The 19,726-nt window shown below is 37.2% G+C and overlaps 1 protein-coding gene across 2 annotated transcripts in view; it reads right to left on the minus strand.

Annotated features, from left to right (window-relative positions):
* TTC7B (tetratricopeptide repeat domain 7B) overlaps positions 1 to 19,726 on the minus strand; it is a 130,240-nt gene that overhangs the window by 13,625 nt on the left and 96,889 nt on the right. For both annotated transcript variants that reach the window (XM_069018067.1, XM_069018068.1), the window contains 2 exons: positions 17,563 to 17,703; positions 12,831 to 13,033 (listed from right to left, as the gene is read on the minus strand). In XM_069018067.1, coding sequence (XP_068874168.1) covers positions 12,831 to 13,033; positions 17,563 to 17,703 — 344 coding nt within the window. The remainder of the gene's footprint in view (positions 1 to 12,830; positions 13,034 to 17,562; positions 17,704 to 19,726) is intronic.

The following is a 19,726-nucleotide window of genomic DNA, read 5'->3' on the forward strand; positions in this document are numbered from 1 at the left end:
TTATGTTATGTTCTGGAATAACTTTAAAAAGTCAACTTTTAACAGCACTGACTTCAGTGAAGCCTGGTTTGGTTTTCTAATGACTGTGTCTTACATCACTGCAGCGGAGAATTTATAAACACTCACTCTTGTGCATTTGCTGATACCTAATAAAAACTGAAATAATGAAAAAGCCTTGGTAGTCTTTCCTCCTGCCTCTATTTTTGTAATATTTGCACAAGCCTCTTTTTTTTTTTCATCATTCCCTCTTCTGACCAGATGAAACAAATGTATTAAATAATGATTTCATAGGCCTGATTTCCTAAGGATATTGGTCTTAAATAGTAAGTTCAATGTGTAAGATATAACCAGAGTATTAGTAGTGGCTGAGGAAGATTGAATACATTGAGTTGCAACGAATCATTTCACCAGCATCACTGATTAAAGACTAACTAATTAGAACCCATAAAAAAAATGGGGTTAATTTCATGTTCATTTCAGATACATCCATAAAAGAAGCATTTGTAAATTCACTTACAATGTTTAGTTCCTGGAATAAGAGGAAAGCATTTAAAAACCTCAGGATTTTTCATCAAAGTATTCAGAAAGAAAAACTGAAAGAATCAAATGTCTGCATCCTAATGGGCCTACTAAAGCATGCTGCTCAAGTGGTTTTGGGTATTGTCTCCTCGCAGGGCTTAGCTTTTAACAGTGTGAACAATGTTCATGTTTTCATATTTCTGCCAAGTAAGTGCTTTGCTAATGAATTGCTTTGCTTTGTTCATCTGAGCAGTACTAAAAGACTGAAGATTTCTTCCAGGTCAAATGCTTTATGTACAGATACGTAGCTCTTGAACATGAGCACTCCATTTTAACTCAGTGTTTTGCTAATATTTCTTTTTCCTTCAGTTCTATACCAGCTCTTAAGAAATAAAAGCTGTTCCTAAAATCAACTTCAAATCTAATTTAAGGGCTATTTCTTGAAAGCCAGCTTCCTTGAAGCATCACACCAGCATCTACCACAACACAGGATTTCTCAGATTAGTGTGTAAAAGCCACACATGTATAAGATACACATCAGAGATTACCAGAAAGAAGCTGTAATGCAGTGTGATGCAGAAAGTTTTCTCAATTTCCCAAGACTCTGATAAGTGCATCTTAGTACAAAACTACATTCAGCCTCAACATCTGGACAGTAATATATACTTACAACCACTGTGGCATACTTCAAGGTATTAAACAGCCCTCTTTTGTTTACCTCCCACTAATCACAGAACAGGAGCACAAAGTTATGGCTTGCCATTTCTTACCAAACTGATCTTCCCCAGAGGGTATTATCCCTCTTCAGGGAAAAGCTGGCCTGAGAAGTCTTACTGAAAACAGTATTTATTGCACAAAGTGGTAATTACATAAGCACACAAACAACATAACAACGAAAGAAGATTTATGACATTAGTTCTCCAAACCTGACTCTGGTTACACACAAAGAAACATTCCAGAGTTACATTTGTGCTCACCAATTCAAGTTAGGGACTATAATAGTCTTCAATTTCCCCAAGGACATACATCAAGATTTAATTCTTTTTTGTTCAAACCCAGGTAGGATTCTCATTTGTAGGAAGATGCACCAAAGCATAGACCTGAACAGAACATCTAAGAAAAACTAACCTCTCATTGTATAATAAAAGCAGCAATCCTTTCTCCTTTAGATTTCTATACCCACGTACTTCATATTTAGTTCTGGTTTGAAGTTAACTTCTCTTGAATTTTATCTTACTACCAAGTAAAAATGTAAGGTAAGAACCAAAGATTTATGGAAATAATTTACCTTTATCACTTATAAAAGTATGTTACTATAAAACAGTGCAATGTTTAACTGAGCTCTGAAAACCAGATCAAAAAGTAATCACAGAAACAATGCACTTGATGCCTCAGGTACTTCTGAACCAATCTGCTGTCCAAACAGGTATCTCCTTCACAGGCATCTCAGCTGCAGTGACTTGGGAAATAATATATTCATTGAGCAAATCCAAGGCAATATTGACAAATCTTCCATAAAGGAGAGGAACTGGGAGAAAAAGAGATGTAGGTAAGTGAAGTGATATATTATTTAAGAGTATTGAAAGTGAGTGATACAAGAGCTTCATTTTACATGGCTGAGCTTAATGGCTATCAAGGAGACACCACAGATCCCTTCACTTAAACTGCATGCAAAGGCAATAACTATCCAAGACATAATTTTCACTGATAAATTATAAAACTGATTTAATAATCTACATTTTAATAGGAGGTCCATCAGTGACAGTACTAAATTTAAATATCATAAGGGAAAGTCCTCCTAAAGTCTGCCAATAATTTGCAAGTCAAAACCCACAAAAGACACTCCACAGGCTCCTTTCAGCAGGCAATGGGAATACGGATACTGCTGCCCTAACGAGGTTGACATTGGAGATGACTATGGGGAAAATTATTTTCTTCACAGTGCAAAGGCACTGGAAAGAATAAACACAGGAATTAAATGTCAGTCCCATGAATGTGATGCTCAGAATGAGAAATCAGGAGGCTTGTACTGTATTTAAAGCTAGGTATGTCACAGCACCAATGCTTCAGTTTCCCCAATTCTTAACTGGGAATTCATGCTTCAGGGCCAAACATACTTGAAACTTAAAATGTTCAGCACTCAAAATTATCATGAAAAAAATACTATAACCTTTTAAAAACATCCAAATTTTTGATTCAGAGAAAGAGTAAAAAAGATTTAAGTCATTGTCTTACTCTTTGACATACCAGCTCTTAGTTGCCGTAACACTTGCAGAGCTCAACTTAGCCAGTTACTTTTTATTCTTCCAATGCTTAAATATTAATGGCTAAAAATATAATAACTATACTAATGGTATTTTTTTTCAAATGCTAAGAGTTGTTTGCAAAGCTAGTGTTTTAACAAAACATACAGACTAAAGTCATGATTAACTGTTGAAACTAGAAAGCTCTTACCTCTTGGCTCTCTGTAAGTCCACACATATTAGTATCAAATTTTAAAAGGTGCAGATCAACACTGTACTGCTGACTGAAAAGTGAGGAAAGCCCAAAACGGCTTTCTGTTTTCAAGTTTATCATTACTTAGTCTCATTGATGATGTATTTTTCCACCCATATCAGCTTAACCAGGTTGTTTACCATTACAGAAGTAGCGTTAAAAGCATTAACAACTCTAAGTCAGCAGTCAGTTTTATTTAGAGAAAACACTGGCCTTTTCCAGTGAGATGAAGTACACAAAGTGGTCAGATAGCATGTCTCCGCTCCCCTACTGAAAAATCAAGAGATGGCAGCTTTCTGAGTAGTATCACTGCGTAATTTTCTTTATGCCATTTGTTGCTACTTGTTGAAAAGAATATACTCTAATAGGAATAATTATGGAATAATAACCATCACACCTTCAAAATAAACACAGTTTTCAGAGATGTACAAAACACACTTCAGATTTCCCCACAAATTAAAGCTCACTGAAATAATTGCTTTCTCTTAATTTGTTCATCTAGATTTAAAAAAATAACTTGACATAAAAAAATAGCCCATCACTAACCTTAAAAGCCAATTCTCTAACTCCATCTAACACAAGTTTGCTACCAGAAAACACAGTCTATGTTTAAAGAAACCTAATCTTGGAGAAAATATATTATGCTATTCACACATAATAAGTTGGTTGAATTCTTCCAAAGTGCAAGGTGCAACTCATCTTTAAACTGTAGACTCATGAGCAGGGGAATTATTGCTAAGTATAAAACTGGCTAGCAGAGGTGCTAAGCTTCAGCAATGGAAAAGAGGTCTTCAAATAAAATTTAAATGAGATGAGCTGAAGAGGGAGAGAGAGACATAGGAAGACTGCTCCAGACTGGGGATTTGCAGAAAAACTCAGAACCAGAGTAGACAACTTATCTGGGGAATACAGCTGCTTGACATAACCCTGCAAAAGCGAGCATTAAAATGATTGCCTGGGGTACAGTTGCTTCCAGATCTCTAGTTTTGCATTAAGGTAGGCTACTTTCTGCTTGATAAGGATAAGATAAACCATAATTTTCAAGAACAAGTTGTTTATAGTTCCTAGTCATAAAAAAACGAATTATAATTGATTAGGTAACTTCTGGTCCTCTCAAGAGAAGTCTTTTTTTTCAGGAAATAGCTTCTGCCAAAGCACGTAAAGCTCCCTTGTGACAAATATAAAGCAAAAAGCAAAAGATAATTTCACCAGTGCATTAGAAATGCACCTGAAAACCGCATAAGATTTATAGCAAAATACATGCACTGATAACTCATGCACCATTTTATAATAATATGTTATTCTAAGCCAGACTGACAAAGAGTCAGGGCTCAGACACCTGCTGATGGTGCTGCAAGTTTCTCACACACATTTACTCACCACCTCAACTAAGCCACATGGAATGGTTTATCTCATTCAGATTGCTGTTGATGGTAGCACTTAGTTATATTTCACCAGTTTGCAAAGTTAGGCAGCACAAGAAAAGAAAAGAAAAGGAAAACAAAGAGACAACATGTCCAGATGACTGCAGGCTTCAAATGTCCGGTAGTTAAAGAGTTCTCACCTACAGAATTCTACAACAGAACCTTTCACAAGAGAAGGAAAATAAAATCTCTTCTGTTCATTTAAAGTTGAAGATGGCTGCTCTCTCAAAGCCTTTTTCAGATTCTTTATATTTACCCCCCAATCCTTAAAAATATTTCTTTATTAATTATATGAAATTCAATTATAAGTGATTAGATGCCAGATGTTACCGACAAGCAAAAGCATACCAGGTGCTATGTAGCTTTTATTGCTGTGTAAGTTCTCAGCTCCAGATATAAAGAAATACTTTAATAAATTCAACGAGTGCAAAGGGAAGCAAATATAATCATAATTAGCTCAGTGCATACTTCAGCAGAATGACCTAATTTTAAAAGTGTTTTGCAAAGCAATTCTCATATTGAAAAGCAATTACACAGAGCAAAATAAAAATAGAAATTTTGAGATCCATGCAAAAAAGCACCAGCAAGTATCCATGAAAAGGGATGTAAGAGACTACAGAAGATAGCAGGGAAGAGCACACATTTTCCATTTTGTCCATGCCTTCTCTCTTTTCCTTTTTGTTCTTTTTTTTTGAAAATAAGGAGAACTTAAATATCGAGAACAACTATTAGCACTTTACTGACACAAGGCCTCCTGGCCATTTTCTGAATTACTAAAACTGCTAAGACTACTGACATTTTCCTTCATTAAATTAGTCATCCTTGTTAATATTTTTTTGATTAGTATAAATCTGTATGTTTTTTCCCCTACATCCTATTTTAGGTGGCCAGTTACCCAGAAAAAGGCACAGAGGAAAAGGGATGTCAACAAAACCCATCTGTCAATGACTTTAATGTAGTTGGCCCTTTAGAGGGTAAAAGGCATAAGAAGACAGAAAGACTCTGGAAAGACCTTTAATAGGAATTACCCTTTCTAAAACCTACAAAGAAAAAAAAAGCCTGAAAAAGGATATTTTTCATTATGTTGTGATCACATGCTTTTACAATCTTGCTGGCTGTTCATCATCTCTGCTTAGTACTACGAAAGAGATACTTTCTATGTAAACAACAGTGAAGAGTAATAAATATTTTATTTTCTTTAAATAATATTAGACACATCTCTGCCTATGGAAGCCTCAGTGCAGATAACAGTACCAAATTCAAAGACTTTATCCTATAAAACATAAATCAAAGCTTGAGATGAGCACTACTTGTATTTCAAAAGCTGAAAACAAAGATTCTTAAAGTCTTCCAAGCAAAGAGAAGGAACTCCATTGGAGTACTACTGCACGTTGCAGACTGGCCTGCTTCAACAGCGAATTGTCATGAATTATCTTATGGGTGGACTTTTTTCAGTTCCACACAATACAATAAAAACAGTGGAATGATTCGTGCCCTGCCAAATAAAGAGCAGTAACTCTAGCCAAAGCATCCCTTCCTTCTGCCAGCATCTGCCACTAATTAATTTTCCATTTTTTTAAATGGGAACAAATAGAAGTGATAAAATGGTTTCTGGCAAGCTGTGCCTGAATAGATAAACTGTGGAAAAATCTATCACACAGATAACATGAAAACAGAAATTTAAAGCTGAGATTACAGGCAAAAATCCTTATGTTAAAAAACCCCAACAATCAAACAAAATAAAAATCCCCAAACACCCCCAAAGTTTGAAAAAAACCCACCCCAGCTTTCTGAACCTTTAAGGGTTTCGTTTGCGGGGTTTTTTTGTCCACTTTTAAATTAACATTCCTAGGATTTCTATTTGAAACAGTTTCTCTCTGTATTCAGAAAGCTGCCTTAACCATTGCTACTAGATTCTCAGTAAATAGTACACCTCAACAGCTGAGTTTCTCCATATAAGCCCAGTTCCATTCAATGCAGCCATTGTGCATGCTGCACAAAATCAGATTACCTTTTCATCTTCAGGTACTCAGATTGTCTAAACCAAACAAGCATTTAAGTGAGCTGCAGAATTCCTTTTGTAATGGCTCACGGCTGAGGACAGCACCAACGAGTTGAAGAGACCTTAGAGAGCTCGCTCTTAAAGGGTGAAAAGCATCCAAGAATGGAAGCATTTTCTTGTTGAAAGATCTGCTCCTGTCACAGCTGCTTTAAGCCATTTGGAGTAAATTCAGAGTAATGTGAAAAGAAAGTCTGTTATGAAGCAGTATTATACCATCAGCCCCATCATTCCACTTACAGAACAACAGTTCTCAGGGAATCAACAGTCTTGCCTGAGTAAATGGGAGTTCACTGCTTCAAGCTATAAACAAAATTAGTGCTGCAAATTCCTACAGTCACTTTCTGTTTCCAAAAGAGCGACTAGGTTCTAGTTTAAACTCAAATTTGTAGCAGTTATTGTTGTCAAATTGTGAACAAATATAGATCTGCTTTAAAAGAGTACTGTAAAATTCAGGTAAGGCATTTAGGAAATAAGAAATTCTACTAATCTTTCTCCAAGTCAGTATGAAGTGGTTAACTGCTGTACTTGATCTCAACAACATTACAAATAAAAGAAGGTAACTTTGAAACAAACAGGGAAAAAAACTTCCCTGATTTTTCACCTCGATCTCCACTTTATTATATTTCAAAACCTAATGACCATGCAAGTTGATTTTATGCACTTTTTTACTGCACCAAGCACTGATGGCTTTCTCTTGTAAGGCTAAAAGGGGAAATAATATTTTCATGACAGAAAGGAATATAGCCTGGGAGTGCCTCTCAGCAGACGAAGCATTTAAAATGTATTGAAATGGTCCTTGAGTTGCTTGAACTCAATGGTTTCCAGGTTAAAATGCAAGCAGAATTGTTTTTTCACAGTACAGAATACAATCATTTGAAACATTTAGACATTTAGATGTGGCCAAATCACAGTGAAATGCCACTGTAAGGAGCAGTGAGGTTTTGGCCAAACATATATTTTGCTTTCTCTGCCTTTTGTGAAATGATCTTGAAGTTTCTGAAGGGCAAATCCAGAACACTTTACTAACAGATCTAACAAAACCAATGACCTTTATTTCTCCATTCTTCTTCAACCACCATGTGTGTAAGGATGCATTTAGAGTGAGTCAAATGAGCACTGAGATTTGGCATCACCATTTAGCTCTGTGGTCATCAGTTACAACCCAAACCACCCATGAGAACCAGCATAATGTGCTTAGGACAAACCTATGCAGCCTAAACCAACAATTTTACTGTGCAGGGGCCTGAGGATGAAAATCAAATGAGTTACTCAGTGTTCTCCAGATGAGAACACTGACTCACGGAAAGAAAAAAGTTAGTTGGTTGACTGTTTACACTTTATCTTCCTTAACTCCCATGATCCTGTCAAACACGGTCTGAATTCATGTTTCTAAGTCTTCTCTGTTTTTCCTTTCTTTCAGTCAACTCAACATCCGTGACAGGCTCGTAAGCACACACTACTCACCCATACATACTGCCAGACTTCTTTCTGGCAGTGTCTTTGGGTCAAAAAAATAAAATAAGAGTCAGTATAGTAAGAAATAAATAACAGTATATTTATAACTGAGAGATAAAGCACACATAGTTAATCTGAGCCTTAAGAGATCTGGTTCAGCTATGCATAATTATAGGAAACTAACAGGTATCTAAAGTGTGAAGTAGGGAATGTAACTCTCTAAGATATTGCTTTTTGAAAACTAATTTCTACATGAGTAAATTGCTTAAGTAATTTCTCCCTTTCTGTTTTAGTTTTCTGCTCTTAGAACCTAAGCTACTAATAGTATTAAATGGCAAGTGCTATGATGAATTACTTAATATTCAGAAAATACTACAGTCTTCTGGGATTATACCAACATACGAATGCTGGATACCTATTTCATTTCAAAGCTACATTTACATAGGAAATTTTCAGCCTGAGAGAGAATACACAGATTTGTTTCCTGGACAATAGATTGAAATATTCATTGCCATTTCAGGCATTAGAGAATGATGGCCTGTTTCAGGACTTTTCAGACGTCAGCAGTAAGGGCTACTTTCCACAACAGCACTCTGACTGCAGGAGATAAAAGAATGTTTATTCTTTTTTTCACAGGGGAGGAAAACAATGACAAAAGCAGGAAGGCAGCAGTAATGCAGAAATCTGGAGGTGGTGATAAAGGGTAGGGAGAATGGAGAAAGTTGTTCAAATAAATCCATTTTGGCCAAAATCGGGTAGGTGATAACCATAGGTTATGACATTGAAGTGTGAATCATCATTTTAAAACTAAGTAATTAAAGAAAAATTTAAATTTCATTAGGTGTGAGAAAAAATTATTTGAAATTCAGAAAAAAAACCAAAGCATTTGAAACCTTTAGAACACAAGTTCACATTGTTTTTTCTGAATGCACTATACAAACCTTAAAAGGAAGAAAGGACACTGCATTTGTTCAAAAGCATTGCTGCTGCGTTCTGTAAAGTACACCTAATTAATACTGACATGTTATTGCTTCCCTCTTGACACCTTGTGAACAGCCAGAGCTAGCCAAATAACAAGCTGGTATAACCTCTGGCTTAGAGAAAATTTCAGTTAGTGACAAACAGTAAAAAATAGCACCTGAGAACAAGGCAGAGCTTAAAATGAGCATTTCTCAACAAAGTAAAGTGAATGAATGGATGGATGAAATCATTAACTGTATGGGGAATCATTTACTTCTGCAGAGGAACTGCAGAGAATTTTAACAGCATTTCTTTGAAAAAAACTAGTTCTGTTGCTTGGCTGATTTAATTAATAAGCCCCCCAACATCTTAGAAGGGGCAGAAATAGCAGTGAGCACGAACACAAACATGCTGCCCCTGCAGCTAGCTCTCTGTTGGAATAGCTCCCATCTTAGGTAATGCAATAGTATGACCCAAGAAGTTCCATTTCCCAACTTTAGTTAAGCAGAATACAGCTAAACCATTTACTTTACATCACTTACTTGTGGATCAAGTCCCCAGCATTTGCTGTTATGTTGTCTTAGGCATTTCATTAATAAGGCAAAAACCTTCCCCCCAAACCTTCCTATTTATGATTATCATTTTGTTGGCAAACAGACCTCTTTAATCACCCTTAAATGCTCCAATTTTCACACCATCATCAAGACCTCCCCTTTTTCATTTTAGTAAATCTCTTGAAAAAGGAGTAAATGAGTGAAGACCTTCAAGACAGAAGCAAAATGAGTAAGAAATTGTTTCTTTAAAAAAATTGTAATTTTGCAAAAATAATGATGCCAGCCAATAAAAAGTAACTTCATTCAGATAATACATTAGACTCCTGCAGAGTCTTCATGGTCCCACTAACAGAATGTGGAGTCTGCACAAGAGACAAATGCAAGAGTCTTTTTGCAGAAACTCCAAAGCGCAGCACATGCTGTAACTCAGAACAAGAAGTACAACACTTCTGAAGCCACAAAGCTAACTTTTCTGGTCTTTATTCACACATTTCTTCAGTAATTTAAATTAACAAGGTTAATTTAAATTTAATTAATTAGCACTTAATTAATTAGCACTTCACTGTAGTAGATCACATTCAGGAATAGGTACTTAGAGAGACTTATGGCCAGAATATTGTATGAAATGTTATATGAAAAATAGTAAATTTTTCAAAGTTTAGCTTTTCATCCTCCTTACCAGCATGATGTAACATCATTAAAAGGATGGATTATAAAAGGAGAAAACTCCTATGCCCACTATGCTATTGTTGTTCATACAAATTGAAACAAACATTTTATTTAGCTTTTTTTTTCCCCTCTGGACAACTACAAAGACTCTCTCAAATCAAAGACTCAGATTTCCAAACCATTAGGATCAGGAAATTTTACTGAGTGTCAGATGTCACGCATTCTAAAATTTTAATAAAAACAAAGAAAAGTCCTTCCAAACTAATTTCAGGTTCAACTATTTCAAGTAATTTCACTTGGAGAAGCAGGTCTGGATACATATGCTACATGCTAGAACTCATGCCATCCTTAAATCTTACTTGCTTTTTGTTTCATTTTATACATAAAGTTATTATGATCTATACTCAGTATTTGCCCCTCAAAAAGAAATTCACCAAAACTTATTAAATAAACATAAGCTCTAAGGTAACTTTTATGTGAAAACAGTTACATTTTATAATACTTTCTAAGCATTACTAGAAAGCCATATCAAATAATTTTAAAATATCAAATAAATCAGAAAACAAGGGGTTTTTACACAGAACTTTCATTCATAAACCAATTGTCAGCTTAGAATTGTGAATACAAATATTAGAAGTTAATGTTGGACCTGTTGTCACAGAGGCTGATACCTCCACATTGCTGTTGGTATAGCTCCCCTGCCACTGAGATCATCTCTCTTTATAATAACTAGGTAAATACACGCAAACAAAGCATTGGGATGTACAGATATGCATCTATACACACAGGCAAGAGTAAACACTGCAAGCTTCCTCATTAAAATACTTTTTGCAATAGTCAAAAGGTCAAGAAGTATACAGAATCCTGTACTTTCTCCTACATGAAATTACACAGACAAGTATTTTTATAGCATACGTCTTGAATATTTGTATTTAAGCAGCATAAATCTCTCAGAATCTACTGAAAACAATATCCTGGTGCAGAAAAGTGCAGAAAAGTCAAGAACAGTAGAAAAAGCTCTTATAAAAAATTTTAAATTATAAAAATCCTTTAAAAGGACTGTCCAATCCAATGAAATGAACAGTTACCTTCAAGCTAGGACTCGAACAGAAAATCCCATAAAAAGGAAACCTGGATTAGAAGCCCAGTAATTTTCATCTCACATGCCTCTTAGACAACTAATTTCTCAGTCATTCTGAAGAGTACTGTGTGTTTACAGACTAGTTATTCAAAGGTGCATTCAGAGGAGGGGCAAAAAGATACCCAGCAAAACATGAGCTTTCGTTTTCACTGAGTTGCCCTGCTTTAGATTGACTGCCTGCTTCTTCAGAAAAAGGAGCCTTTTGGCATTTGTCAGCAGGCTCAAATATCCTGAAATGCTGAAAAGGTGAAACAAAAAAATTTCCCTGTGCTGCCTTCCTATCTGATCTTTTGTCTCATATGTTTCCCTCAGGGATGCACAAGAAATTTCTCTGAATAATTCATAAGTACCTAGGCAGAAACCAGCTTCTACTTCCAAATAAAAAGATTGGGTATGAAGCTGATTTCAGCTGTTCTATTCTGCTCTATCTGGAAGAAAATTGGATTAAAAGAAAGTAAATTTCCTAACATAGCAAGCACACAATATATACATGTATGTATCCATGAAGTATATAAATAAGCATATGTTTATACTGGGGAAGGTACCTATGTACTTAAAGCTACACATTCATTTGAGGGCAAGACTGATTCTCTGCCTTTCAAAAACCCAAGAAATCACATAGCACAAAGGTAATCAATAAACATGCAGAATGAAGAAAACAGCTCTACTCTGCACTGATGTAGCCTCGAGTCCTGTGTGTAGTTTTGGGAATCACAATGTAAGAAAGATATAAAGGTATTGGAAGGCATCCAAAGGAGGACCATGAGGATGGTGAAGGGCCTTGAGAGGAAGCCGTATGAGGAGCAGCTGAGGGCACTTGGTCAGTTCAGCCTGGACAAGAGGAGACTGAGGGGAGACCTCATTGCAGTTACAACTTCCTGTGAGGGGAAGAGGAGGGGCAGGCACTGATCTTTTCTCTCTGGTGACCAGTGACAGGACTGAGGGAATGGCCTGAAGTTGTGTCAGGGGAGGTTTAGGTTGGATATTAGGAAAACCCAGAGGGTGGTTAGGCACTGGAATAGGCTCCCCAGGGAAGTGGTCACAGCACCAAGCCTGACAGAGCTCAAGAAGTATCTGGACAATGCTCTCGGACACATGGTGTGACTCTTAGGGGTGTCCTGTGCAAGGCCAGGAGCTGAACTTGATGATCCTTGTAAGTCCCTTCCAACTTAGAATATTCTATGATTTTACAAATTCAACTTTTACTTTGGAACACCAAAGTGACCGGTCTTTCCTGCACTGTATCCAACTACAGTATCCAACTCTTCTCTTACCATAAGCCACCTTCATTTCCCAATGGCACTGAATATTAGGCAGATGCAAATTACTTCTTCTATAGTCTCTGTTAGGATTGAAATAGTCTTATGGCTGGCAAATCCTTTTTATGTCCCAACACACAGAAGACTGAATAAATGCCAGGAAAGACTGTTTCCAAAGCGTTTTGTAATAAGAATATAGATCCCAAACTCACAAGCTATGGGTTATGTACACCAAGCCAAGACTTCCCCAGTTGAGATGATGCTGCTTATGAACATGGGCTCAAGACTTACCAGCCTCTGCATGCTTTTCACATGGGTAGGACTAATAGATAAGGCCTCCTCATACCAGCGTTTGGCTTCATCAATATTTCCACGGAGTTCAGCCACCTGACCTCTCATGTAGAGAACATAATGTGACATCGGAAAGAGATTAGCTGCTTCCTGGGTACATGCTGTGGCCTCAGCAGGCTTCCCAATTCCTATGTAGACTTCAGCTGTGGAAGAAATGTCAGGACCAATTAATGATTCTTGCTTCATCATACCATGACTAGATGTTGTCACATGTGCTGTATTTGCAAATAATTTCACTTTAAATAAAGGCTATTTTTCTAAAAAAGTTTTGCGTCTTAAAAGACAAATTATTACCTAAAATTATTTTAAATTAATTATTCTTTCAGGAAAGTTGGTTTTCGAAGTGTATGAGGAGTTACAATTTCTAAATGGCTGTTTTAAACCCCAGAATACTCTTTATAGTTTGCTATTTTTATCCTAAGTCTTGGATTTTTTCATTTGAGTTTGATTTTTAAGACATGAGCATGTGAGTATTCCAGTACTCTTTAATTCAGTTGAGTAGCCTGACACACACTTATGTAAATCAGATTGACTATAGGGGAAAAAAGTTTCATTCACTGAGTAATTAACAACTAACAATAGAAGTATTTGCCTTCAGTAGCTCTTACGATACTCTAACACTCTTCAACATTGCTATTTCACTACCTTGCTGGTTCATCCTAATCTCTTGCTGAAAGAGTGGGAGAAGAGAGGAACAAAGAGATACTAAATGCAAGAAAAAGCTATTAAAATTCTGGGTTAGGTAATCTTTTCCTTTACAGACCAAATAAAAATAGATTCTCAAAGTAATTGTATGACTGCATTCTCTTGTGTCACACTGTACAAGAGTTTTGTAGATTAAGGTTTAAATCAAGCTGCTGCATCAAAACAGCAAAGTGATCTGTCACTGCTGGAGACATGCTTCTCACTGTATGATACAGGCCACCCATCTTGGTTTAAAGGCTCTCAGATCAGGAACTCACACTACAGCAGTGGATTTCGGATTATGCCTAAAAATCTGAATCAGACTGGTATTTGAGCACCTTTAAAGGAGCTTGCTTAAGAAAAAATTGCATCCAACAGCTTTAAAAGTATCTCTAACTAGTCAAATTCAGTATAGTAGAGTGTATACATTATGATTTACAGATGATACCTGCTATGAATATTCATAATTATTTTCATAAATATCAATTTATAACAATGACTAACAAAACATGGACTTTGAGTTTAAAGGTTTAGTAGTTTAAAGGTCCTTCTCCATTTTTATTTTATTAAGCTATTTTTACATGGTTGCAGGAGTAAATTCTTTTCTTTCTGTAAGACCTGATCATATTGGTGAGAGAACAGACCTTTTTCTACCTGAGGAGCATTATTTTGCTCCTCAGTTGACTTGGTGATTTCACAGAACACATTCTACTAAATATAAATAATATGTCTATGTAGATGTATTGATTAATGCAGTTTATTTTTAGAAAATACTGAAATGTTACTTGATGGAAAAAGTCTCATTCACATGAAGAATTAACATGAAATTGCAGATCCACTCACACTTTTTACCCCTCTTCCCCTCAGAGCAAGTTGTAGACTGCAATGGGGTCTCCCCTCAGTCTTCTCTTCTCCAGGCTGAACTGATCAAATGACCTCAGCTGCTCCTCATACGGCTTCCCCTCAAAGCACTTCACCGTCTTCACTGCCCTCCTCTACATGCTATCTACTAGCTTAATATTTTTTTTTTATATTGTGGCACCCAAAACTGCACACATTATTCAAGGTCAGGTCACCCCAGTGCAGAGCCGAGTGGGACAATCCCCTCCCTTGCCGGGCTGGCGATGCTGTGCCTGATGCCCCCCAGGACACATTTGGCCCTCCTGGCTGCCAGGGCACTGATGATCCATATTCAGCTTGAGAGGACCCCCAGGTCCCCTTCCACAGCACTGCTTTCCAGCCTCCCCTTCCCCAGTCCGTCCATACATCCAAGATTGCCCCATTCCAGGTGCAGAATCCAGCACTTTCCCCTGTTGAATTTCTTATGGTTGGTGATTTCCCAGTCCTCTGATTTGTCAAGGTCTCTCTGCAGAGCCTCCCTGCCTTCGAGGGAGTCAACAGCTCCTCGCAGTTTTGTATCATCTGCAAACTTGCTCAGTATCCCTTCCAGACCTGTGTCCAGGTCATTTATGAAGATGTTGAAGAGCACAGGGCCAAGCATGGAGTCCTGTAGAACCCCACTAGTGACAGGTCCCCAGTCTGATGTCACCCCATTCACTGTAACCCTTTGTGCCTGACCCATGAGCCAGTTGCTCACCCATCCCATGATGTTTATCCAGGTGGGGGCTGGGCGTTTTGTCCAGGAGGATGCTGTGAGAGACGGTATTGAAAGCTTTATGAAATCCAAAACAATTCTATCTACTGGTTTCCCTTGATCAACTGGGTGGGTTACCTTGTCATAAAAGGAAATCAGGTTTGATAAGCAGAATTTTCCCTTCATGGAGCCATGCTGGCTGTGACCAGGACTGCATTGTCTTTCAGGTGTTTTTCAATACCTCCCTGAGTATCTCCATAACTTTACCAGGCACTGAAGTGAGACTGACAGGCCTGTAGTTTTCAGGGCCCTCCTTCTTGCCCTTCTTGAAAATCAGGACAATGTTCACCAGCTTCCAGTCAGGTGGGACGACTCTAGATTCCCAAGACCACTCACAAATCATCAAAAGAGGTGGTGTGATTGCATCAGCCAGCTCTTTGAGGATTCTTGGGTGAATTCCATCAGGCCCCATAGATTTGTAGGGATCCAGCTGGAGCAGTAGATCCTGCACAATTTCAGGGTTGACTGGGAGTTGATAATTCTCCCAGTCATGGTCCTCCAGCTCAGGGCCCTGAGACCCCCTTGGTCCATCATCCATGTTGAAGACAGAGGCAAAGAATGTGTTAAACACCTCTGCCTCATCCTGTAATGGGCTGATGTTATTTTTATACTGCTTACTGCCATTAATACATGAAAAAACTGTTTATTGTCCCCCCATATTTCTGGCAGCTTCAACTCCAGCTGAGCTTTGGCTGCATGAATTTTCTCCCTACAGTGGCAAGCCCACAAGTTCTGCCCATGTCAGAATATTTTAAAGATATTTTTAAGAGTGGACAGCAGCCTCTGTAGCAGACTGTAGCAGCAGACCACCAATATGCATGCAAATCTGACAAAGTTGTGAAGTAAAAAGGAATCAGCAAAGAGTGTCCAGACTCCTCCTCTGTGGGCAAAACAGTAGCAGTCACTTGCATGAATTGAATAATCAGCAGCAGCACATGACCCAAAAAATTTTTTAAAAAACCCCCACCAAACAGCAAAAAAAAAAAAAACAGCAAATAAGTAGTGGAACAAGCTGCCACAGAAGGCTGAGAAATTATCGGCATTATAGATGCTAAGAGTTACTGTAGATGGTCATCTGTGACAGTTTATAAATATTTAAAATCAATGATGCCACAATGCAGAGCACTACACCCTGTTGGACCTTGCTCTGTTCTAATCTGTGTTCCCTTTGAGTAGCCCAAATGAGATCACTATTATTAATCACTGTAATTGCTCTTTCTTTCTAATCTTCTGGGCTTTTCCTCTGAACCATTAATAGCTGGGAGCCATTGCCCTCCAATGACTTTCACACCATCAAACTGTAAATGTAAATAGGTAAGTTAAAATGCTATGAAATAAAGCACTGTTTTGTTGAATATAAACACTAAAGAAAAATTAAATTATGTCACTGAGAAATGCTCTAAAAGCAGAACAAAACATAACAATTGCTGGCTGATTTCTGAATTACATCTTTCTGATCCAGCTACCAATAAAAACAATTGCATGTTACACATTTTAAGCTGTGTAAAAAAACACTAGATCACCGTTTTCTGGTTAAAATGTTATGTAACAGCCACTTGTGATATTGCATTTAGCTTGAGGTTTGAAGCATCATAACAATATCAAATCCACTAAAGATGACTCCACATTTAGACAAACAATCCTGAGTCTTTTACATTAATGAAACCAGAAGGAAAAGAACTGAATTCAAGCTCATTATCACAGCTGCAAGGGACAGGTTGCTCAATAGTACTACTACTGTTTCTTTCCCTGCATATGCAGAGTTATTTCTTTTCTATTATAAACTTTTGTAGTTGCAGGAACTCTATTCAAGAATCTTACTAACATCTTTTTCCATTCAATGGAATCAGTGACCTCGGATTAGCTCACTTGGTTGCGGAACGGTGCTAGTAATGCCAAGGTCCCAGGTTCCATCCCCTTATGGATCATTCACCTAAGAGCTGGACTTGATGATCCTTGTGGGTATCTTCCAAATCAGAATATTCTGTGATTCTGCAAGGACACCTAGATTTCCAAGTACTAAGATACTCTAGGTACTTCAGCAACTAAATTCTTCAGGGATCAGGGAGAGAGTGCTGCATTTGTTCTACAGAAGACGTGACTCCACTGGTAACAGCTACATTCTAAAACTACTGCCTTATCTTTCATAAACAATCTTACACACAGAGCGACTCCAGCTTTTTATCTCTTGGCTTGTTTCAGTGCCACACACATGGAAAAAATATAATCTGATAAATGGTAACAGATTCTGAATGAAACAAACAGATTTTGCTAAGTCCTTAGGCTAGCAAGAAAGGAGAGGGTATAGAAAAATAAATTTCACTATCACCATACCTGCATGAAGCCATATTTGAGCCAGAGTCATCCAAGGATGCAAGGGACCTTGTTTAGGGGCACTGCTTTGCAGAGAAGAAGCAACCTCAGACAATGCTTGCTCCACTCTGGAAGCTGCTATTGATGTAGCATGGACTGAACCTGTAGAAGTAATAAAAAAGAAGTTACCACCACAGAAAGAATGAAGGCCATATAAATTGCACAAAACATTTAATCGCAACCCTTTTCATAAGAGGCTTTACCCCAAACTCAAGATTTAATTTACACTCACCATTTTGGAGATTTTTTTTCAAATGCCAGATTAATTTTCTTATGAAAGCTTTTGTAACAGTCTGAAAGTCTATATAAAAAACACACTAAACTTTGGTAACTGTACCTGACACTTTTTTGGGTTGCTACTATGAATACTCTCTATTAAACTTGACACCTCTTTTCTGGCAATGTACAACCCAAAAAAGGTTTGTGACGGTATCATACACTGTAGTCTTCAGGTTGCTGCATTTGCTTCAGTGTTAGTATTAGCTATGTCTTTCCACAGAGTGCAATTAGAGGATTATTTTACAGCTAATAACAGAACAAAACAAGAGAACTAAAATACACACAGCGATCATGACATACACTATCACAAATACACCAATAAAATGCACTGAATGTAAAACATGCCTCATCAAGAAGGCTGAGGTAAAGTGCCCTGTGGCAGAAAAGTCCCTTGCATAAAAAACATTCCCAGAGCATGCTAAGGATAATTCTCATAAAATGGATAATTTCCAAGTCAGATTAGAATCTCATTGGCAAACAATACCCTTTTCAAAGTACTGGAATTAAAAAAGCTTCTATGACTAGAGACTATCTAATGGGAACTGTGCTTTGGATAGTCAATTACTGCCAGCATATTTAGTCATTACTTTTTTTTTTTAAATCAAGACCATGAATGTTTTAAACTACACTCCTTCTTGTCATCTAAGTCTCAGCATATATCTAGTTGTTTTATAATTACAAATTACAAAATCTCAGAATAATTAGGCCTGATTAAAAAATAAAGGTAGTAAAATATTCCATACTGGATCAAATGAGAAATTGTCTAATTCCATCACCGTACCCATAATGATCAACAATGGCAGATACTCCAAAAGAAAGTATTGAATCCTGTACAAATTGAACTGCACCACAAAAGCTTGTCCTCATCATTACAAGTTAAGAAATAGACAAAACCTTCACTCTCAATATCCCAGGTTTTCTAAAAGTTTTAATGAGAAGAGATCCGGCACATAAAATACATATTTTAAAGTGTGACAAGATAAATCAGCTAACCAGAAAGCACCAGAAATTACCAGAAATTCCTAGTACACAGATCAGTAGGAAGAGGAAGTTTGTCTGCAAGTGTGCATCATAGTTCCCTTAACTGACAGAAACAAAGGAAAAGCAGCACAGGACATAATTAGCAATTCATGTCATTATGAACAAGGAATTGCCCTGAAGATCTGAAACAGTGTCTGGCAATAGAGTTTGCTTTCCTTTTTACTGGCTGATGAAACAACTCGAAGTCCAGCCTGCACAGCTGAACATTCACTAAAGATTTTGTGTATCTTATTTTAAAGTTTCAATTCTGAAGAAATTTAAAAGGGAAGTCTAAGCAAGAAGTACATGGAGTGCATGATAAGAAAAATACTAGCAAGGGTACCAAAAATAAGCAATAGTCAAAAGCAACCCTTTTATTGTCTGACAGCCATTTCTGTGAATGCACATCACTGCAGCCTGGCACTTGTTAGCCTTCCAGGGACTAATAGTGAAACTGCGTTCTTGTCTCTCCAGAACAGTTTGTAAAGAAAAGGTGCAATTCACTGCCATAAAGGAGATCACCTAATCCCTTCCTTTGGAAAAGCAAGTATGCAATTTAGTATTAAAATGGGCCTGTATTTTCTATTATTTAAAGCAAGGACTCTGGCTGCCAGCCAGGCCATAAGTAATTTCATATAGAAAGTGTGTTGTTGGATTTTAAGCCTCCAGTACTAAACAATAAAGCACATATGAAAATATATTATTAAAACTTTTTTTACATCAATTTATTTATAAGAAAGAACTATCCTGTGGTAAGATTCTTATGAGTTTCTGTGCCATCTGTATTAAAATTAAACAGAGTGAATACTGAGTGCTTCCTACCCTG

The sequence above is a fragment of the Aphelocoma coerulescens genome, chromosome 5 (assembly GCF_041296385.1).
Source record: "Aphelocoma coerulescens isolate FSJ_1873_10779 chromosome 5, UR_Acoe_1.0, whole genome shotgun sequence".
Classification (NCBI taxonomy): domain Eukaryota; kingdom Metazoa; phylum Chordata; class Aves; order Passeriformes; family Corvidae; genus Aphelocoma; species Aphelocoma coerulescens.